This window comes from Mandrillus leucophaeus, unplaced genomic scaffold (assembly GCF_000951045.1).
Source record: "Mandrillus leucophaeus isolate KB7577 unplaced genomic scaffold, Mleu.le_1.0 Scaffold248, whole genome shotgun sequence".
In the NCBI taxonomy this organism is placed as follows: Eukaryota; Metazoa; Chordata; class Mammalia; order Primates; family Cercopithecidae; genus Mandrillus; species Mandrillus leucophaeus.
Genome location: NW_012102565.1, coordinates 1,020,660 through 1,038,981, shown reverse-complemented (window position 1 = coordinate 1,038,981; position 18,322 = coordinate 1,020,660). Strand labels below are relative to the sequence as shown.

General features: G+C 53.0%; 1 protein-coding gene across 2 annotated transcripts in view; it reads left to right on the top strand.

Moving 5' to 3' along the window:
* The window catches only part of NUDCD3 (NudC domain containing 3), a 109,019-nt gene extending 98,519 nt beyond the window's left edge, over nucleotides 1-10,500 (top strand). Inside the window, exons 5-6 of one of the 2 annotated variants that reach the window (XM_011983247.1) lie at nucleotides 463-651; nucleotides 6,737-10,500. In XM_011983247.1, coding sequence (XP_011838637.1) covers nucleotides 463-651; nucleotides 6,737-6,847 — 300 coding nt within the window. In that variant the 3' untranslated portion in view covers nucleotides 6,848-10,500. Of the gene's footprint in view, nucleotides 1-462; nucleotides 952-6,736 lie in introns of those variants that run through there. The other variant, XM_011983245.1, reaches the window with a different exon arrangement.
* The last annotated feature ends 7,822 nt before the right edge of the window (nucleotides 10,501-18,322 follow it).

Here is an 18,322-nt window from a genome sequence, read left to right as displayed (position 1 = left end):
GGAGAGGTAACTGGTTGATAAGAGCTAGGCGGAGCCTTCCATGGCAAGCATGGGGGCAGGCTGGGATGGCCCAGGACAGGTCCTGGTGTGGGGGGTGTCAGTGGTCTTGGAAAACAGCCTTTCTTGATGACAGTGGGCAAGGTGAGCACATGGAACAGACACCGTCCTGAGTATACAGGACCTGCTGAAGAAGGACAAAGGCATCTTCCAGAATGTCAGTCCCCTCAGGTATGCCCCTCCTAGCTCTTCCCTGGGATATGTTAGCACAGTCAGCAAAGGCATTCCCAGGCACAGAGTGTCCTGCCTTGGGTTCTGGCACCCCCTTTTGTCTGTCACCTCCCTTTGTGTAGTTGGTCCTGAGCTTATCCTGGACACCCATCCTTCAGTGGGCTCTGCTCTGTCCCCAACCCTGGACACCTGTCTCAGGTCTCTGACTCAGGTCTCTGTCCTGCTTGTCCCCAGGTGAACCTGAGCAAGGTGGGCGAGTATTGGTGGAACGCCATCCTGGAGGGAGAAGAGCCCATCGACATTGACAAGATCAACAAGGAGCGCTCCATGGCCACCGTGGATGAGGAGGAGCAGGCGGTGCTGGACAGGCTTACCTTCGACTACCACCAGAAGCTGCAGGGCAAGCCACAGAGCCATGAGCTGGTACGAGCACGGCAGTCCTGGAGAGCCCACCCTTTAGGCCCTTGTGCTGGTGACAAAGCTGATAGTGGCAGAGGTGTTGGTGATGACGATGGGGAAGAAGGATGTGTGGACTGGCTTCCTGTCGTGCCCTAGCAAGGAACCTGTCTTACCTGCTCTTGTCCCTGATCACTGCCTCACAGGTGCACTCTGGTCTTTCAGCTGTATTCTCATACCTGGGCTGAGAGCCCAGATAACAGGACCTCTAAGGGTGTCATGAGATATGCCTTGCCTGCACCAGAGCCTGGTAACGTCAAGTGTGTTGATGGCTTTTGTTTGTGCCTCATCTGCACATGTCTTCCCATGAAGAGTCGCTTGGTGGGACGTTTGGTAGAGGAGGGGAGGCAGCCAGGCTACAGAGCCAGTTTCTGGATGTTGGAGGCCAGCATGTGAAGACTCTGTGATGTCAGCAATGTGTTAGGGAGGAGGAAGAGAAAGGTTCCTCTCTGACCGGTGTAGTGCCCAATGTAGAGTTTGCTCATGGCCAAAGAGAATGATGAATTAGATGTATACATTCTTTCTTCCTATTTTAATAATCCCAAGAGTAACTATTTAGGGACAAAAGGGTTGCTTTCCTCAGATTATTTTTAACTTCCCGTGTCCCATATACCCAGCACGTGGGTTTGGGCCGCAGTACGGCAGGGCACACAAACCCAATGCAGCCTTGAGTCGGTGGGAAGGGGTCAGCTGCTGGGCACAGTCTCCTTGTTTTCATTCTGTAAACACGGACCACCTCCTCCCGCTGAAGACCACTGATTTATATTTTCTTCTCATTTTGTCTCTTGGAGGAACCTTACCTTGTGGTGTATCTGGATTGTCTTAGACGTGCCTTCCAGTACAGCATGTATTAATACATCGTAGGTGGTTCTGCAAGCCCTGTTGCTGTGTGTCGTCCATTCTTGCCTGTTTTCACAGACAAGTGCATCCTGCTCTTACGAGGTCAAAGAACCTGCGGAGAGGAGTGTCAGCATGTTCTCCTTACCTGGCCCTGCCACAGCAGGGGCATGTCCTGAGCACTTAGTACACACAGTTAAGGTGGGATTGACTGACTGCACAGTATCCCTGAAAATACAGTTTGTTTGTTTTTGGGTTTTTTCCCCCCGCCCCCACAATAGAGAGATTGAATTTCTGAGATTGTAACTCAGTAGCTTAAGCAGCAGGGATGGGGTTTGACCTCTTATCTGATTTCACACCTTTCTGTCCTTGCAGCCCTGTCCACCCTGGCCCTTGTCTCTGTGGAAGAGAATGTTCCTCTGGGTTTGGCCCCCTTTTCCACCCGGGGCATGGCAAGCTTAAAGGACATCTTTGCTTGGCCTATGTCTGTGCAGAGTTTGAAGCCTCAGGTAGTACTGCACTGCAGCACATGTACTGCAGCACATGCTCAGCTGAGCTCAGCTCAGGTGCTTAGACAGCCAGACCTGCCTGGTTATGGCTCATTCCAGTTATGCTGCATTTGCCTGTGGCCACCACATGAAAGGCCAGCCTTTGAACCTTTGCCCTGTGGGTGGGGCTTCTCATGGTAGTGTTTGGGGATGGGTTATGTGAGGGTCTGCCCACTCTGTGCCCATATTCAGCATTGGGTCCACAGAAGGGCTGAGATGTATTCACGAGTTGACCTTTGGGAGAAAGAGTCTGTTTTGACTGGAGAACATGAACCCAGATGCCCTTTGTGCAGTCTTACCACGTGCCCCTTAGAAATGTCTTTTTGTGCCACAGGATGGAAGGACTAAGGTCAGGTGGTTCCTCGCATCTTCCCCAGACGCTGACACTGAGTCTTTGTTACAGAGAGATGATAAAAATTATTGTAGTTTAAATGGTATTTGTGCATTTGTCAAAGCCTTGATGAAATTATTGTAGACTTCATCTTATTTATTTATTTATTTATTTTTTGAGACAGAGCCTCGCTCTGTCACCCAGGCTGGAATGCAGTGGCGTGATCTCAGCTCACTGAAACCTCCACCTCCCAGGTTCAAGTGATTCTCCTGCCTCAGCCTCCTGAGTAGCTGGGACTACAGGTGCACACCACCACGCCCAGCTAATTTTTGTATTTTTAGTAGAGACAGGATTTCCCCATGTTGGCCAGGCTGGTCTCGAATGCCTGACCTCAGGTAATCCACCTGCTTTAGCCTCCCGAATTGCTGGTATTATAGGCGTGAGCCACCACACCCGGCCATTTTTATGTAGACTTTAGCTGTTGAGGCATGAGAGAAGCTAGGATGCTCTGGCTGTTTTTTTCCTCTAAGCCCTCATGTTTCCTGTGATTGTATCTCTTACAGAACCTTACATTCAAAAACAAAATAACAGTAATACCTGCTCATCATTGGAGTTGCCAGTAGTGCCAAGGACATGCATAGAGGTGTCAGGGGCTCCACCAGCCTTTTCTTCTTCTTCTCTACATCCTTGCCCCTCCCCTTCCCTCCTTTCTTTCTGTTTCCCTTTTCTTTCCCTTATATCCTTCCCTCTCCTTGACCTTCGTCTCAGTCTCTTTCCCCCATCCTTTATGTTCTGTGCCAAAACCTTGTAACATTGCATAGTCTCACCCCGCTATTGGGGCATGTCGGTGAGGAAGACAGACACAGATCTGCCTTTGTGGTGCTAGGATTCCAGCCATTTTAATCTTAGCTTCTCCAAAGAGTATTTCAGTCCTGCTTTGCAGTCTCATTGATAGTCCTCCCCAGGAAGCAGCTGCTCTTGTCTCTCCATTTCTGGAGGCCTAAGGCCTCCTCATTTTGATGGCTTGTTGCCAAGCCCACTGCCTAGGACCAGGAACGGGGAGGTCTGTTCATTCCAGGTAAGCTGAGGCAACTTCCAGGCAGTTCTGGACCTCAGACCCCTACCTAGATCCTCATTGTCAGTCTGGGAAAGGCCAACCTCAAGGGGTGAAAGATGGCAGCAGTACACATTGTATGTAAGCACCATGCACATACATAATTACACACATGCAGCATCGCAGGGTGCAGCTGACATCCCCTTCATGCCCTACTGCCCTGCTCTGAGGGCAATTCAGTGGGGTCATCCTGTTGGTGTCCTCTTGGCAAGCTGTTTTTCTGGTCCCTAGGGCACTGCACAGCTCAGGTGTGGAACAGAAAGTCCCCATGCCCGCAAACAGCTTCTTGTGACCTAGCATTGGGGAGCCCATAGACTGGGCAGCGACCCAGTTAGGAAGGATTCAAAGAACCTTGAAGATGCTGTGGTCCAGTGGAAAGAGCTCTGTGTGTTAAATCGAAATCTGTTCTGCTGTAGACTTGCCATGAGGCACCATCCTGACCCTTGAGAGGATGTGTGTCCCTCCCCAGGGTAAAGTGCCCTGGGAGATCTTCAGCAACATGCAGGAGCCCAGGGCTGGTGGTGCAGGGATAGGTCCCAGAGTGACCCTCTCCCTGGGGTTGATCTGCTCCTCAACAGCCAGGGAGCCTCCAGCTCTCAGGCAACAGCTGTAGACAGTAATGAACTGACCTCTCAGGGCTATGGTCGTTCAGAGTGTGTGTCCAAGCACCTGCCTGGTGCTGATGCTAAAGTCTCAACTCCTTCCTGGGCTTGACAGTGTCTGGGGCAGGGTCTGCAGCATATGGAGGCTTGCAACACACAGAGATTTCATGATGTAAAATGTCCTTAGTGACTAGCCTTTTTTTAAAAAATCAAATGAGGAAACAGACATAGAAGGTAGGTACATGCCCTTGTGTGGCCTCATGTAGCAGGTTAGCCACATTTTATTCAGGCGTCCTGAGGGGTACCTCACAGGCAGAGGGACTATCGTGAGAGTTAGGGGGCCGGAGTTGCTTCGCTGGAATCACCAGGCTTCGCTACGGAGAGAGAATGGAAACAGGGCCAGGTTCTCCTGTCAGCCTCCATCTGCCGTTCACGTCGGCATAGTCACAGTTACCAGCGTGCTCTGGCATTGATGCCCATTTATGGTGTGAACTCAGAGTTTTCTAAATTTGCCAAGATTTCAAATTGTGCTTCTAATGCCACAGATGCTGTGTATTTTGAAGCAATTTTATTTTGAAATGATAATACTTTTATTGTTTTAAATTCTTTGGTGTCACTAACCTTTTTCCACAGTTATCAAATTTAAAACCCTTCATCTTTTCCCTAATTTAATTTCTTTCGAGCAGGATTCTCCCATCTAGAAAGAGAATGTGGAATGTACAGGTGCCATTGCTCTGTCTGTGCTGAGATGTGTCTGTGTCTAGGATCTCTTCAGCCTGGTAGGATTCACCCTAACGTTAGTAATTGTGACATCTCATAGGCAGATAGCTTTAGCATAGTCTCTGGTCATAAGAGTGAATTTGGTGACACACAGGAAGGCCTGCTCTCCACTTTTGCCTCAGGAAAGGTCTGAATGCTGATCTTGGCATCCTAGGCTCCCTTTATTTAAGATCAAGTCTACTAATCTGCCCTTTGCACTCTGGGAATCCTACATCGGGCCCTCATCCAGCAACCCGGTTCCCAGGGTGAGAGTGTGGTGGCTGCAGGGCTCTGCAGCTGTCATTTGCCCTACAGCTGGCTGGGATTCTGTTGAAAGGTTCAGAGGCTTCGTGCAGCCGCCTGCTGAAGTCATCCATTCTTATGTTTGGTTTAGACTATGCAGCCTCACACTTCCAGTGGGCAGAGGTGTGGGCCATGCTTTCAGGGCTGTGCAGAGGGGTCTTCATGTAGTCTTCTCTGCACCCACAGCCACTCCATGTGAGCTGCAGCACTTGTTCTCAAAATGGTCTTTCCAAAGTCTCTAATGTGAGTTGCCTGTAAGAAATTGATAGTAATGTCAATTCATCCCTAGTATATAGTATGTGTCTTTGATATGCTTGTTGTTGCATCACTTAGGTTTTAAAAAATGAAAAAGAAGCTGGGTATGGTGGACTGCACCCGTAGTTTTAAGTACTCAGGAGGCTGAGGTGGGAGGATCGCTTGAGCCCAGGAGTTTGAAGCTGCACTGAGCCATGACCACACACTGCACTCTAGCCTGGGAAGCAGAGTGAGACCCTATCTCTGAAACATAAAAACAGGAAAAAGAAAACCCTCTTGTTAGGAAGATTGTGTTTTATTTAAGGAGAAGCCCTGGTGCTGTGAATCCCACAGCCTCATTTTCTGGGCCTATGCTACTGGGTTTTCTGCAGCAGGGACTGTGGATCATATTGGTAGAATAACTACTGGCCCTGCACAGTCTCTTTTGTCTCTTGTGGTCAGAAGTTCAGAAGGAAGGAGAGATCATCCCCAGCCCTCAGTGTACTCATGGTGGCCAGGTGAGGAGGGCAGATGTGGAGTCCCTATGAGGAGAGAGGGCCTGCCAACTCAGGTACAGATGCTTCCCTCAGGGTCCAGTCTTCCTGATGTCTCCTGCCATGGCCACACACTCAGGCTTGCTTCTGATCCTTGGAGGCTAGATAGTTCCAGAATGGCCACATGTTGGCCAGGGCTTAGTCAACCAGCTCTGACTGCATCTGCAAGGATGCAGTGGGGAATTCCTGACTGGCGGGTCTACCACTGGACATTCTGAGGTCTTTTCCTCCGTGCCACATCCTCAGTCAACCGTGGATTGTCTGATGATATAGTTCTTGATGCTGATACCTGGGGTGCTAGGGTACCTCCTCTGCACACCTTAGTCATGACTCAGGTGGGGCTTGAGCACTTTCTCTACGCACCTTTTCTACAACCCCGGTGGGCTGGGACACTCCCTCTTCGTGCCTTAGTCAGTACCTGGTGGGACCATAGACGTTGCAGGCTGTTTGGAATTTGGACAGAGATCCTGGTGGAAAAGGGACAAGATGAACCATAAAGAGGAGCCAGTGCTTTGCTGGGGACAGAAGATGAAGGGTTAGAAATTCAGTCTGTGGAGCACAGTCTTGCAGAGAAATTGGCAGGCACCCAGTACCTCCCTTGGTTGAAGGCTGCTCCAGGGTAGTACGATTCTCTGGGAGCCGGTCTTGCCAGGCAAGTGCCTGAGCCCTGAGGAAGCAGGAAGGCTCTCTGCCTGCAGTCAGGGTCTGCTCTGGGAGACAGTACACAGTGCCTTTTGATCCCCTTTAATCTCTCTATTTTCTGTTTGTAGAAAGTCCATGAGATGCTGAAGAAGGGGTGGGATGCTGAAGGTTCTCCCTTCCGAGGCCAGCGATTCGACCCCGCCATGTTCAACATCTCCCCGGGGGCTGTGCAGTTTTAATGACCAGAAGGAAAGGAAACCCTCGCCGGTGCGGAGGCAGAGCCTTATCCTCGGCCGCCCTCCTCGGCTCCCTGCGTTCCAGGGACTTACTCGTCTTGTTTACCCCTAACCATCCTTTCTTTCAAGGGTGAACCAGGCCTTCCACCCTGACCTTGCATCTCCAGACTGTTGCAGAGAAGGTGCGGGGCCAGCTGCTGTGTGGTGGCCGCTGTGGCTGACGCTGAGTGAAGGTGTTTGAAATGCAGGAGAGGATATCCCAGCAAATTGGGATCACATGCTTTTGTCTCCACAGCAACCAGCCACTGCAGGCAGCATGTCTTTCCTCCCCTGCTCCCTGCTTGCTGTTGTTTTGACGCTATTCTGCTTGCATGTCTTCTGGTTGGGATGTGGAGTTGTTGCTGGGCTCTCAGGCGAAGCTGAAGTCATTGAAGTGTGTGAAGCTCTGTGCTTGCATGAGGGCGAGCAAGGAATGGCTGTGCCTGGGGCTGCTTTGGGAAACTCTTTGCCCCTTGACCTCTTTTGGGAGCATTCACGTGGTCTTCTTGCTCATCCCTTTATAAATGTGCTTTGCCTGCCTCAGCCTCATGGTCAGAGCAGTGGAAACTGGAGCCCTGTTTGCACATTCTAGTTGTTGGGAGAAAGCCCGGGTTCTGGGCTCAGGTCCAGATGCAGCAGGGATTCTGTTCTCTGACTGTGGCGACCTTGCTTTGGTTCTTGTTGAAGTGAACCAAGCCCAGCCACCACGCATGGCATGCTGTGCTTGGCTCCCCATAAGACGTCCTCTTTGGGTGCGTGGTGTCAAAGCGTAGGCAGGAGTGGAGAGCTGGTGCCCTCAGGAGGAGACCACAGCATGTTCATCAGCTCATCAGCAGAGCACAACAGCCACAAGTCCTGAGAAGCTTTGACCTTGAGGGGCTTCTAGGAGAAGTGGAATTTCTGCATGGGGCATGAAGGCACACTGTCCCACCACAACTGAACCAGAAGAGAGTGAAGACTCCCCCCTTCCCATCCTCTGTGCCAGGTGTCAGACTGCGCTCCGTGGAGCTTATGGCCCGATCTTACCTGTTCTCTAGGGACTGGTCACTGCCTCAGGAGCCCCAAGCCTATGCCCTGAGCCATGGCTGCTGACTGACTCCAGCCAAGGTGCAAAGATGAAATTATGGGACAGGGCCTCAGGCCTGTGTTCCAAGTACTCACAGGGGCTCTGGGTGCCCATCGCCGGGAGTATGGTTCAGCTACCACCGGCACTGCCCATTTGCCTGTCTCTCAAGCTCAGAGCATGGATGAGCCGCACAGCAGAGCAGTGCACCCTGGCACCATGCACGGCCAGCAAGAATCAAGGCCTGCAGATGCTAAGAGAGCCTATTGTCAGGGGAAGGACCCCACCCCTGCACACGCTCTCTGTGGATACTTGGGTTGTGGGGGCTGTCTTGGAGAGTAAGTTTGTGGTTGGTTTCTGGTTTACAGTGGTGGCTAACACCCCTTGTAAGAAAGCATTCCTGGGAAGTCTTCTGTGGGTCCAAACATGTTGCTCCATCATCACGCGAGAGCAGAAGGCCCTAGATACCCCCTTTGGAATGTGAGAGCCTTGTTGTCTGATACTTGCCACTGAGCTGGTGAAGCCCCTCTAAGGAGATCTCGACCCTGGGGAGCAGAACTCTTGTCATCTATGAGGGGTCCTTCTGAGAAAGACTCATTTTTTTCCTGGAGTTCTTCCCATCGAGGTCCTAGGATTTGCACACCACTGTCCCATAAGAGCTTTCCTGCCTAATGAAAGGAGGTCTTGTGTGTGTCTCCTCTCATCTCTGTAGTTCCCGAGTTGGCCCCCATTGCAGCCCCACCCTGTGGGTAGTCTTCCAGAAGTGATGCAGTGGTGTGAGATGCCCTACACCTTGTTATTTGGGAGACTTTGAGAGTCACTTCCATGGTGACCAGTGTTTGTTTTGCCTGATTTTGTATTCTGTGTTGCATTTCTCCCCACTCCCTGCCCTGCTTTAATAAATGACAAACCAATGTCTAGGAAGAATGACTGAGGGGCAGTATTGGGTATTGGCCCATGGCAGGAGCAGCCACTTGCATCTGGTCCCGGTGCCACACTGCAGTGCTTGGTGTGGTTGTGGAGCCTGTCCCTGCACGCCTTGCTCCTGTTGAGCCATGCTGTTTGGTGGGTGATTCTCTGCCCTGAGCCACCACTCTGGACTGCTCCAGTCTCCAGAGCTGGCACACCCTGCCTGTTTTCTCTTTTTAGACACAACAGCCGCAGTTTGGCCAGCCACTAAGTCCCACCAGCTGAGGTCCGAGGAAAGCGGGGTGACTCATTTCCCTTGTCCAGGGCCCCAGGAGAGTGAGGTGTCCAGCCTGCAAAGCTGTTCCAGCTCCTCGGTGTTGGTTTGCAATAAATCGGTATTTAAGCAGTTCTGGGTCTGCGTGTGACATTTGCTGCTGAGACAGTTCTGTCTGTGCATGGTCATTATTGTTATATTCTGGCCTCGGGGTCCCAGGCCAATGTACACAGCAAACACCAGCGTGGGGAATTCTTAGGGGTTGTTTCCCATCTGGTCTGAGTGCACTGGGCAAGATCTCAACACAGCTTTAGAAATCCTGTAAGATTTTGATTAGTGAGGAGAAAAAGAATGTAGCTATAGATCTTACATCCTTTCAAACAGGTTCTGGAATTCTGTAGTTACCGGAAAGCTTAGGGTGAGTGCAGAGTTGGGAATGATTCCACTGGAGGGCCATCTTTGCCTACCAGGCTCCAAAGCCCTCCTTGATCTCCAGGTGCATACCTGCTGTTACCTTTGCTGAGCCCTCACAACGGGCTTCCTCCAGGACATAACCCCATGTCTGACACACAAGTCTCCCAGGTGGCTGGCCACCTGCTTCTTCCTCAGTCAGATCTTTGACTCTCCTTCTCTGTGCCCCACCCCATTCCATGGGTATCCATCTCCAGCCTCCTCCGACCCTGCTCACCCCTGGGGACAGGACCTAGGGGTGTGAGAATTACTTCTTGGCTGAATGAAGACTGTTTCAAAGGCAACCCTTAGAATTGCCTAGCATACTCCCAGGGCCAGAAATAACCCACCAGAGAGGAGAGGCGTATTTGCCCCTGAAGATTGCAGGAGGGAGAACAGTTGAGAAGTGTTTTGTGTGGAAATGTGTCCAAGAGGCATCAGCTGCTGCACAGAGAACTCACTGCCCAGAACACTGCGCTTGGGGAACAGACCTCACCCCCACCTCAAATCTGCTCCCCACTGGGCCTGTTGGCAGCCAGCTCAGCCGGGGAACGGGCAGTATGACTCGCTTTGTGAATGAAAAGCACGAAGTTGTCAGCACAGAACCTGGCCAGTCCTTGATAAACTCTCTCCTCGGTGGTCAGAGGCCAAGCAGCCCATGTGTCTCAAGGTCCTGAAGAACTGGGCTATGTCCCTGAGGCTCCCTCCACCATCTGACTACTGGGTCTGGGGAACAGGCTTTTAAACCAGGCTGCTGCCCTGGGGAGTGCTCACTGGATGCCAGGGTGCCCCATAGGGACAGGGTCACAAAGCCCTGGGGCTTCCCCTGCCAGTCCTGGTGAGGACAGTGTGGTCACTATCTCAGAGAGAAGAAAAATGAATATTCTGTCTTTTCAGACTAAACTACTCACCCAGCTCACACTAATGTGGATTTGTTAATTTTACCTTTTTTTTTTCTTTCCAACTTTTATTTTAGGTTCAAGGTTTGTTACATGGGTAAATTGGATCATAGAGGTTTGGTGTACAGATAATTTTGTCACCCAGGTAATCAGCATGATACCTGATAATGTAGTTTTTCAGTCCTCACTCTCCTCCCACTGGGTTTTATTTTTTAGTGCTGGAAGTTTAACAGACTGGTCTTACCTCAGAGGGAGGGAAGAAACCCCCTATCACTGGGCTCCGTGGTGTGACAGGGGCCTGGTAGGGGCTTTCGATCCACCATCCATTCCTCCATACCAAATGCCTGAAGTCCCCACTTTGCACATGGAGACAGCGTCGTGCCAGGGAAGAGAGGTTGAGCCCAGCTACCCCTCACAACTTCCTGCTTCCCCCTCAGAGGGTGATGGGGAGACCAGAGCCCATGGCAGGACCAACCGTCACTGAACCCAGCTGGCACAGGTCTACCAGAACACTCTGGGGGTATGCTGGGCTTGCTGGGTAAACCCCTGGCATGCTGGCATTTGCTGTCTTCTCAATGCTGATGGAGATAGGCACACATGGGGTGTGGGAACATGGCCATCCTCAGGCAGGTTCATGAGGGCACTGGCAGGCACTCAGGTGTATGCTGCCTCCTGCTAGGCAGGGCCGAGGCTGTTCTCCCTGGAGAAGGGCGGCTTAGGAAACATTTGCAAGAAAGCTGCCTGGACCTGGGAGGTGACCCTGGCCAGCCTCCCTGCTGCCTCTCTCAGTCCTAGGCCTTCTTCCCCAGAGCTGGTTAGGGCCTCAGGGACTTTGCAGTCTAACCCCTCATTGTGCTACAGTCATAGGAGTAAGTGACACTCCCAAGGCCATGTGGTTGGTGACTCGGGGGGCCCAGGTCCAGGATCCTGCCCCTTTTGCAGGCCTGTGGTTCCTTGTCTCCTACTTGCTTCTTGGAGCAGCCTCCTCTTAAGCCAATAGCTCCTTCACCTGAGCCCGGTCACTTCGCCCTCTTCCCCAGAACCAAAGAGCAAGACCATCTGCCCCAGGTACAGTCCTGGCCATGCCACATTCTCTGTGGCACTATGACCAAGGTGAGTGGCAGATACTGAAATCATCCAGGGCCACTGCAGACCCCATTCCCAGTGGACTGTTCATCAAGGGACCCTGTCTCAGACTACCTCAGCCAACCTTGTTGCCCAGCACAGGTCTGGCACATTGAAGATGATCTGTGTTGGATGGGGAAGGCAGAGGGAGGATCCTCCAGCATTGATCACCCACCAAAACCCTCAACAACCCAGACATTGCCGCTGCACTGACCCCATGCCATGAGGAGGGCACTCAGGCTGTTAGGAGCCTGCTGACTCAGGCATTGGGCTGGGGCCTCCCTGCCTGTCTGCCTGCCAGCGGAGCACTGCCCCAAGCCCCTCTTACTGCAAAGACAGGGTCTTGCCTCCCAGTGTGCACTTTGTTGAAGACACAGGCAGGTACGGGTCTACCAGAGGACAGGGAGTGTTGTTGGGGCACTGTGGGGCTTGGAGGAGGCCCCTCTGGCAGGGAAAGGCAGCCCTTACCTCTGTTGGACTAGGGAGTTTAGGAAGCTGCTCTGGTCCAGAGAACTGGGGATCCAGAGAACTGGGGATCAGGGCCATCTTGTGACCCCAGTGATGGTCCCTAGTGGGACTGCTGAGCTTCAGCCTGAGAGTTCAGGAACTCACCAGTGATTGCTTGTGGGCACTAATGACCCAGTGTGTGGAGACCTCATTTACCAGGTGTGCCTAGCCTGCAGGCAAATCCCAGGGCAGTGACCCTTAGGGAAGAGACAGGGTTTGGGGTCATCAGAGGCCGGGAGACCCAGGTACCTGTCAGGGAATGGGCTGCAGACTGGAGCTCAGCCTTAAGGTGGGGAAGATTCCAGCACCCCTGAGTGACCACCTCTTTCTTGATAATGCAGAGAATGGATTTTGTGACTCCAGGGTGACATTTCTAAGCTTGGCATCATCCAGGGTGGATTTGGGGTCAATATGGGTGACTGTTAGTCCAGGTCTGTCTCAGTGAGGCTGTTCAGGCAGAAAGGCTCACACACCTCGCAGGCAGAGGGTCTAGAGAAGAAGGGGCAACAGGCCTGAGGAGGGGACAGCCAGGCAAGGAGGTAGAATAGGCCTTGTCTGGACAGTGGTCACCTGTTAGGTCCACAGCTTGTCGTCCCTGGCCTGACCAGCCATGTGAGGAGAGATCCAAACCATCCACTTGAAAGCATTCAGGGTGCCTGATGATAAGACCCCAGCCACTGTGGGCTCTCATGTCCTGGTAGGAAGGTATACCTCAAGCAGATGGACCTGGTGGTGGTTGACACTGTCTGCCTTCCCAGGGCTGGTCTGTTCATGCCAGACCGTTTTCTCGTTTGCTCCCACCTCCAGCTCAGAGAGGAATCACCTTCACACCTCTGCTGAAACTAACCCAGCTCTGTACCCATCATTCCCCTCTGTGCAACACCTGCTCCTGGAGAACCCTACCCCCTCAAATACACATCACCCTCAGGGCCCTGCGATGTGCTCTCGTCTCCCCACCACCATTCAGGGGGCCACAGCCAGGTCCAGCCTGTCTTCCCTGGCACCAGGCTGTCTCTGTGCAGTGGGGGAAACTCAGTCACCCCTAAACTATTCTCCAGTGTTCCCAGATCAGCCATGTGATGGCAAGAGTCACTTCTTAAACTTTTGCTATCCCCAGAAACTTAAAGCAACACCGGCCACACTCAAAAGTCAAGTGATACCAAGACAGCAACAGTAAAGCATTAACTGAGCACAGGGCCCTGTTGACTCAACACCCCAGGCTCTCCTGCTGGTAACCCTCCATTGGCAGAACCAGGCACTCTGCAAAGCCCTGGACAGTCAGCAGCCTTCTGAACAGGCTCTTCTGTCCCCACTCACAACTTCAGAGCAGCTAGGACCCTAGTGACCGCCCCCCCCACCCCCAGCTGCTTCATCTCTGTCCCAAGATAACTGCTCTCCAGACCTTTCCATGATACGGTCATTTAAAAAGTTTTTTTTTTGAGACAGAGTTTTCCCTGTGTTGCCCAGACTGGACCCAAACCTCTGGGCTCACGTGATCCTCCTGCTTCAGCCTCCCAAGTAGCTGGGACTGTAAGTGTGCACCACTGTGCCTGGCTTGATGGTGTCATTTTTCACTGTATGCGTATTTGTAAACTGTATAAATCAATATGTTTGTCACTTGCTTTTCTTTCTCCCTTTTCCCTTCATGAGCTGTCTGTGTCCATACACACTCTCCTCCACTCCCCCAGGTGGGGTGTGATATTCCATTAAGTGAATATCACAGTTTATTTAACAACATCCTGTTGGTGAGTGCTTAGGTTGGTCCCAATTTCTCAATATTACAACAATGCAGCAGTCATTCTCAAGTGTGAGAGATTCCCTAGGCATTTCCTGTGAGTGGAGTTGCGGGGTCACAGGGCATCCTCTGGGACGGAAAGGAACTTCCCATGGGAAGGAACATGGAAAGGGGAATGAACCCACCTCCTGTGAGTGGATCTTGTTGCTCAGCTCCTCACCATTTTAATGGACTCTAATGTTTGCAGTCATGCTGAGTGTTAAGTTGGATTGCCCATGCATTTCCCTTGTCATGGTGAGGTTGAACTCCCATTTATATTTTTATTAGGCATCCAGGTTCCTTCTGTGAATTTTGTTTGTATTTTTCACCATTTTACTAAGCTGTTCATCATTTATTCCAGACCTCCCAGCCTGGAGCCTGTCTTTACACTTTAAACTTCCTTTCCACCCTCCCGGTCCCCCAAGGTGGGGGGTGTTCCTGAGGATCACCCCTTACTCTGTGCTCAGGCCACCATGAGTTCCTAGACACAGGCTGCATTTCCCCCACATTTCCCATCTGGATGGGACTGTAGGGCAGGCACATTTCCCAGAGGCAGGGCAGGGCTGTAGGGCATGCATTTGGGATAGAAGCTGCCTCTACTCCCAGGATAGAGCCCAAATTCCCCAGTAAGACTGCCTGTGCCCAAGGCCTGTTCCCTCAGGTTTAGAGAACTGCTCTCCTGGCTGTGGCTGGTGGCAGCACCCAAGCCATCTGTGTTGTTGATGGGCCCGTTCATGACCTGTTGGACGACCAGATGAGTAGTCTATCCTACTGCCCACTTCCTCATCGCAGGGCTTTGGGGGAAGAAAGCACTAAGCAGTTGAGATGGTCTAAATTTCTTGTCTCACATCCAGCTCGTGTGGAGAACAGAAAGTGAGTGCCATGAGCAAGACTGGGCTTGCAGCTCTTGGAGAGAACCCTGGCACTACGGGCCTAGCAGAAAGGACTGATCCCACTAAAAGCACCTCTGGCCCCTCCTGGCTCTCAGCCTGGGTGGTGCCTACCTCTCACAGAGGTCTGGCCACCTGGCGCTCTCCCTGGGGAGCTCTCTGCTGTTGACTGGGAGAATACCCAGGTGGAGATGCGACCCAGCCCTCCACATCCCACCTGCCTTCTCCCCCTTCCCAGGAACCTTCAGGACAGGGTCACCCAAGTCCAGAGCCTGGGAGCCCCTGGCCACTTCCCCAGCCAGCACTGGGATCTCCAGCCTCCACCATGTCTGGGACTAGCCCCTGACAGGGGACCATGGAAGGGATTCCCATCTGAACAACGAAACCGCGGAGCAGAGAATCCACATTTCTCAGATCCATCAGAGAATTGCCGTCATACAGCACATGCTGCCCCCAAACCAGAGAGACAGGCAGGTGGACACTGAGAACCACAGCTCACTGGAGCAGAGGCTGCTGCTGGAGCCCCATGGGAAGGAACGTGGAAAGGGGAATGAACTGGGGATAGAGGGAAACTCATTTTCATCCAGCTCAGTGGAATCCTCTACTGAAGTCCTGAGAAGCACACACTCAACTGTGAGGAAGACAGCTGCTGGGGGTCAGCTAGGCCCATCTCTTCTCCGAGAACTGACCCCCTCACAGGGATTGCCCTGGCTCTTGCCCCAAGGAAGCAGAGCATTGGTTTTGGGATGTAAGACCAGCACCCAAAGCTGCCAGCCAGGGCTGAGTGGGCACCTAGGGAGTAGGGTGGGGACAGAGTGGACAGAACAGAGACACTGACTGCAGTGTGAGAGGCCAGTAGAGATCCAAAGAGATCAGAGACAGGGAGGAAGAGAGACACTCAGAGAGGGACCCAGGAGGGAGAGGAACACTCAGGGACACAGAAGGGACAAGGAGGGAGAGGGACTTAGAGATGGACACAGGAGGGACAGGGAGGGAGGGAGATACAGAGATGGACACGGGAAGGACAGGGAAGGAGAGGGACATGGGAGGGACAGGGAGGGAAAGGGACACTCAAAGATGAACACGGGAGAGTCAGGTAGGGAGAGGGACACTCAGAGATGGACATGGGGGAAAAGGAGGGAGAGGGACTTGGGGACTCAGAGATGGACACCAGAGGGACAGGGAGGGAGAGGGACTGAGAGGTGCACTCGGGAAGAACATGGAGGAAGTGTAATTTGGGTGCTCACGGCAGCCCTGCAGGGTTTCAGGGTCCTTCTGTGTTCAAGACAAATATCCCTGTTTCTAAAGGTTAGTCATTTTTGTGTCTTGGAGATAAAAGCCCTAACTTGAGGTCACCGTCATGGCCGCTTTGCAGGGCTTTGCTGATTCCCTGGGAATGTCACCTGCTGCTTGGTGCTTTTGGAACGTGTGGCAGTGGACTTAGTCTTCAGAGGTGGTCTCATTTTGGGGTTCCAGTGGAAGCCGCCAACACCTGAGTGGATGAGAGGTGCAGTTTCCCGTCTTCCCCTCTCCAATAGGATCAGAACCCCTAGGGGAGGAGAGTGGGGGGTGGAGGCTTTTGGAGCCTGTTTGAGAAGGACTGCCCTGAACAATGCCTGAGGTGCATCCTACCTATCCCCCACGTGACAGCTGAGTAAACCAAGGCAGGTGGAAGGTGCCAGAATCTGAAGGTGTGCGTCTCCGCAGCACCATGTCTGACTTTTCGTTAGCAATGGGTTAGGCGCTTAAAGAAATGTGGGCTGACGGGCCCACACATGAAGGAGGAGGCACCACCACCCACTCTGCGGGAAGGCGTGGCCATAGGTTCACCCCAGGACACAGAGCCCTGCTGAGCGGGGAGGCAGGACAGTGTGGAGCCCACGCGATCTACACCAGGACGGCTGGTATGGGAGAGTCCTCGCTCCCTCAGAACAGGAGGACGAGAAGACCTTCCTGCGGATGCACAAGCTGTTGTGATCTGGGAATATCAGCATTAGAGACTGCGGGTTCCAGGATTGGGGTAAGGAAGGAAAAAGAGAAAAAGGACCCCCAGCCATTGGGGTTCAGTTCAAGGAGCTGTCCATCCTCCTGCCAAGAGGTGGGATGCAGGGATCCCTGGGGGTGTGATCAGAGACCCCCTGCCCTAGTCTTGTTGGGAGGGGCCCCTCATGTCACCCCTCACCTCATCCCACCTTGCTTCACCTGCCACGAAGCCCTCCCAGGCCCACACCCTCCCTTCGGGCTCAGAGCCTGGGTTCAGCTTCCTGGGAGGGACGCCTCTCCAGAGGGCACCACCCATCGGTGGGCACAGTAGTGCAGGCTCCAGACCCCAGGCCTGGTCAACAGGTCACTGCTGTGGCCAAACACGATCCTGTGGACTTAGAGGTGGTGATGGACACCGTGTTGAACCCCTGTTAAGCGGAAGGCAGGCAGTGTGTCTGGTGGCCAGAAGGCATTGGGGCAGAAAGTAAACGGTCTGCTTCAGCCTGGATCCACCTGCCACAGGCAGCCTCTCTTGTGTTCAGGATCTTTGTGAGCAACACGGGCCACCAACACCCCACATTTCCCATGTAGTGACAAAAGATTAAAACAAAAGATAAAAAAAAAAACTGCCATCCTTTATTTTTGGGACACAGAAGGGACAAGGAGGGAGAGGGACTTAGAGATGGACACAGGAGGGACAGGGAGGGAGGGAGACACAGAGGACTGGGCTCTGGTGGACTCCACAGGGCCCAGGGAGCAGGCTGGGCTTAGGTCGGGTCCCTGGGAGGGTCTCCTCAGAGGGGAGAGGGCCCTGGAGACATGGATGAGAAAGGAGAGTGGGGACCCTGGGGGCTAGATCTTAAAGGCCATGGTCTGCTGTTTGGAGTTGATCCCAAATGTCTGAAAGCAGAAGAGAGGAGCAGGGCAGGGGCCAGACCCCAAGGAAGGGCACTGGGAGATAGGGACACCACAACCCTACTTGGCCGCTGAGAGCAGAGCCACCCTCAGTCCCACCACTGCAGCTCTGTGCAGGCCCAGGCCACCTCTCCCCTCCCCTGATCCTAACCCCCTTCTCCCCTGCTCCTCTTCCATCTCCTTCCTTTTCTCCTTTTCATAGGCACATGGCTTGGCTCACCACGTGTGATCCCCAAGGATCCCCAGGCAGGATCTCCTGCTCCACCAGGACACGTGAAGGCAGGTGCCACAGGCAAGGTGGAGGCCTGGGCGCAGGTGTACATGGGGTGGCAGGCCCCACAAAAGTACCCCTTGGCCACTAGATAAAGGGGCTGTGACCCCAGGAGCTAAGAACTTCCTCAAGGCCTGTTCTCAAAGGGGTGTGTTGTGACCCTCGCCATCCCCTGCTCACCTCACCCAGCCCTCACTGTCACTTCCGCACTGAGCAAGGTGGAGCACAGCTGGGCTCTCCCTGACTGCTTGCCCAGAGCCAAGGCTACCACAGGAAGGTTAGGGAGGGGGCCTGGCCTCCCCGTGCCTCAGTTTCTTCAGCTGCAAAATGACCAACATTGAGTGGGAAGAACCCCAGCATTGAGCATCCAAAGGCACTG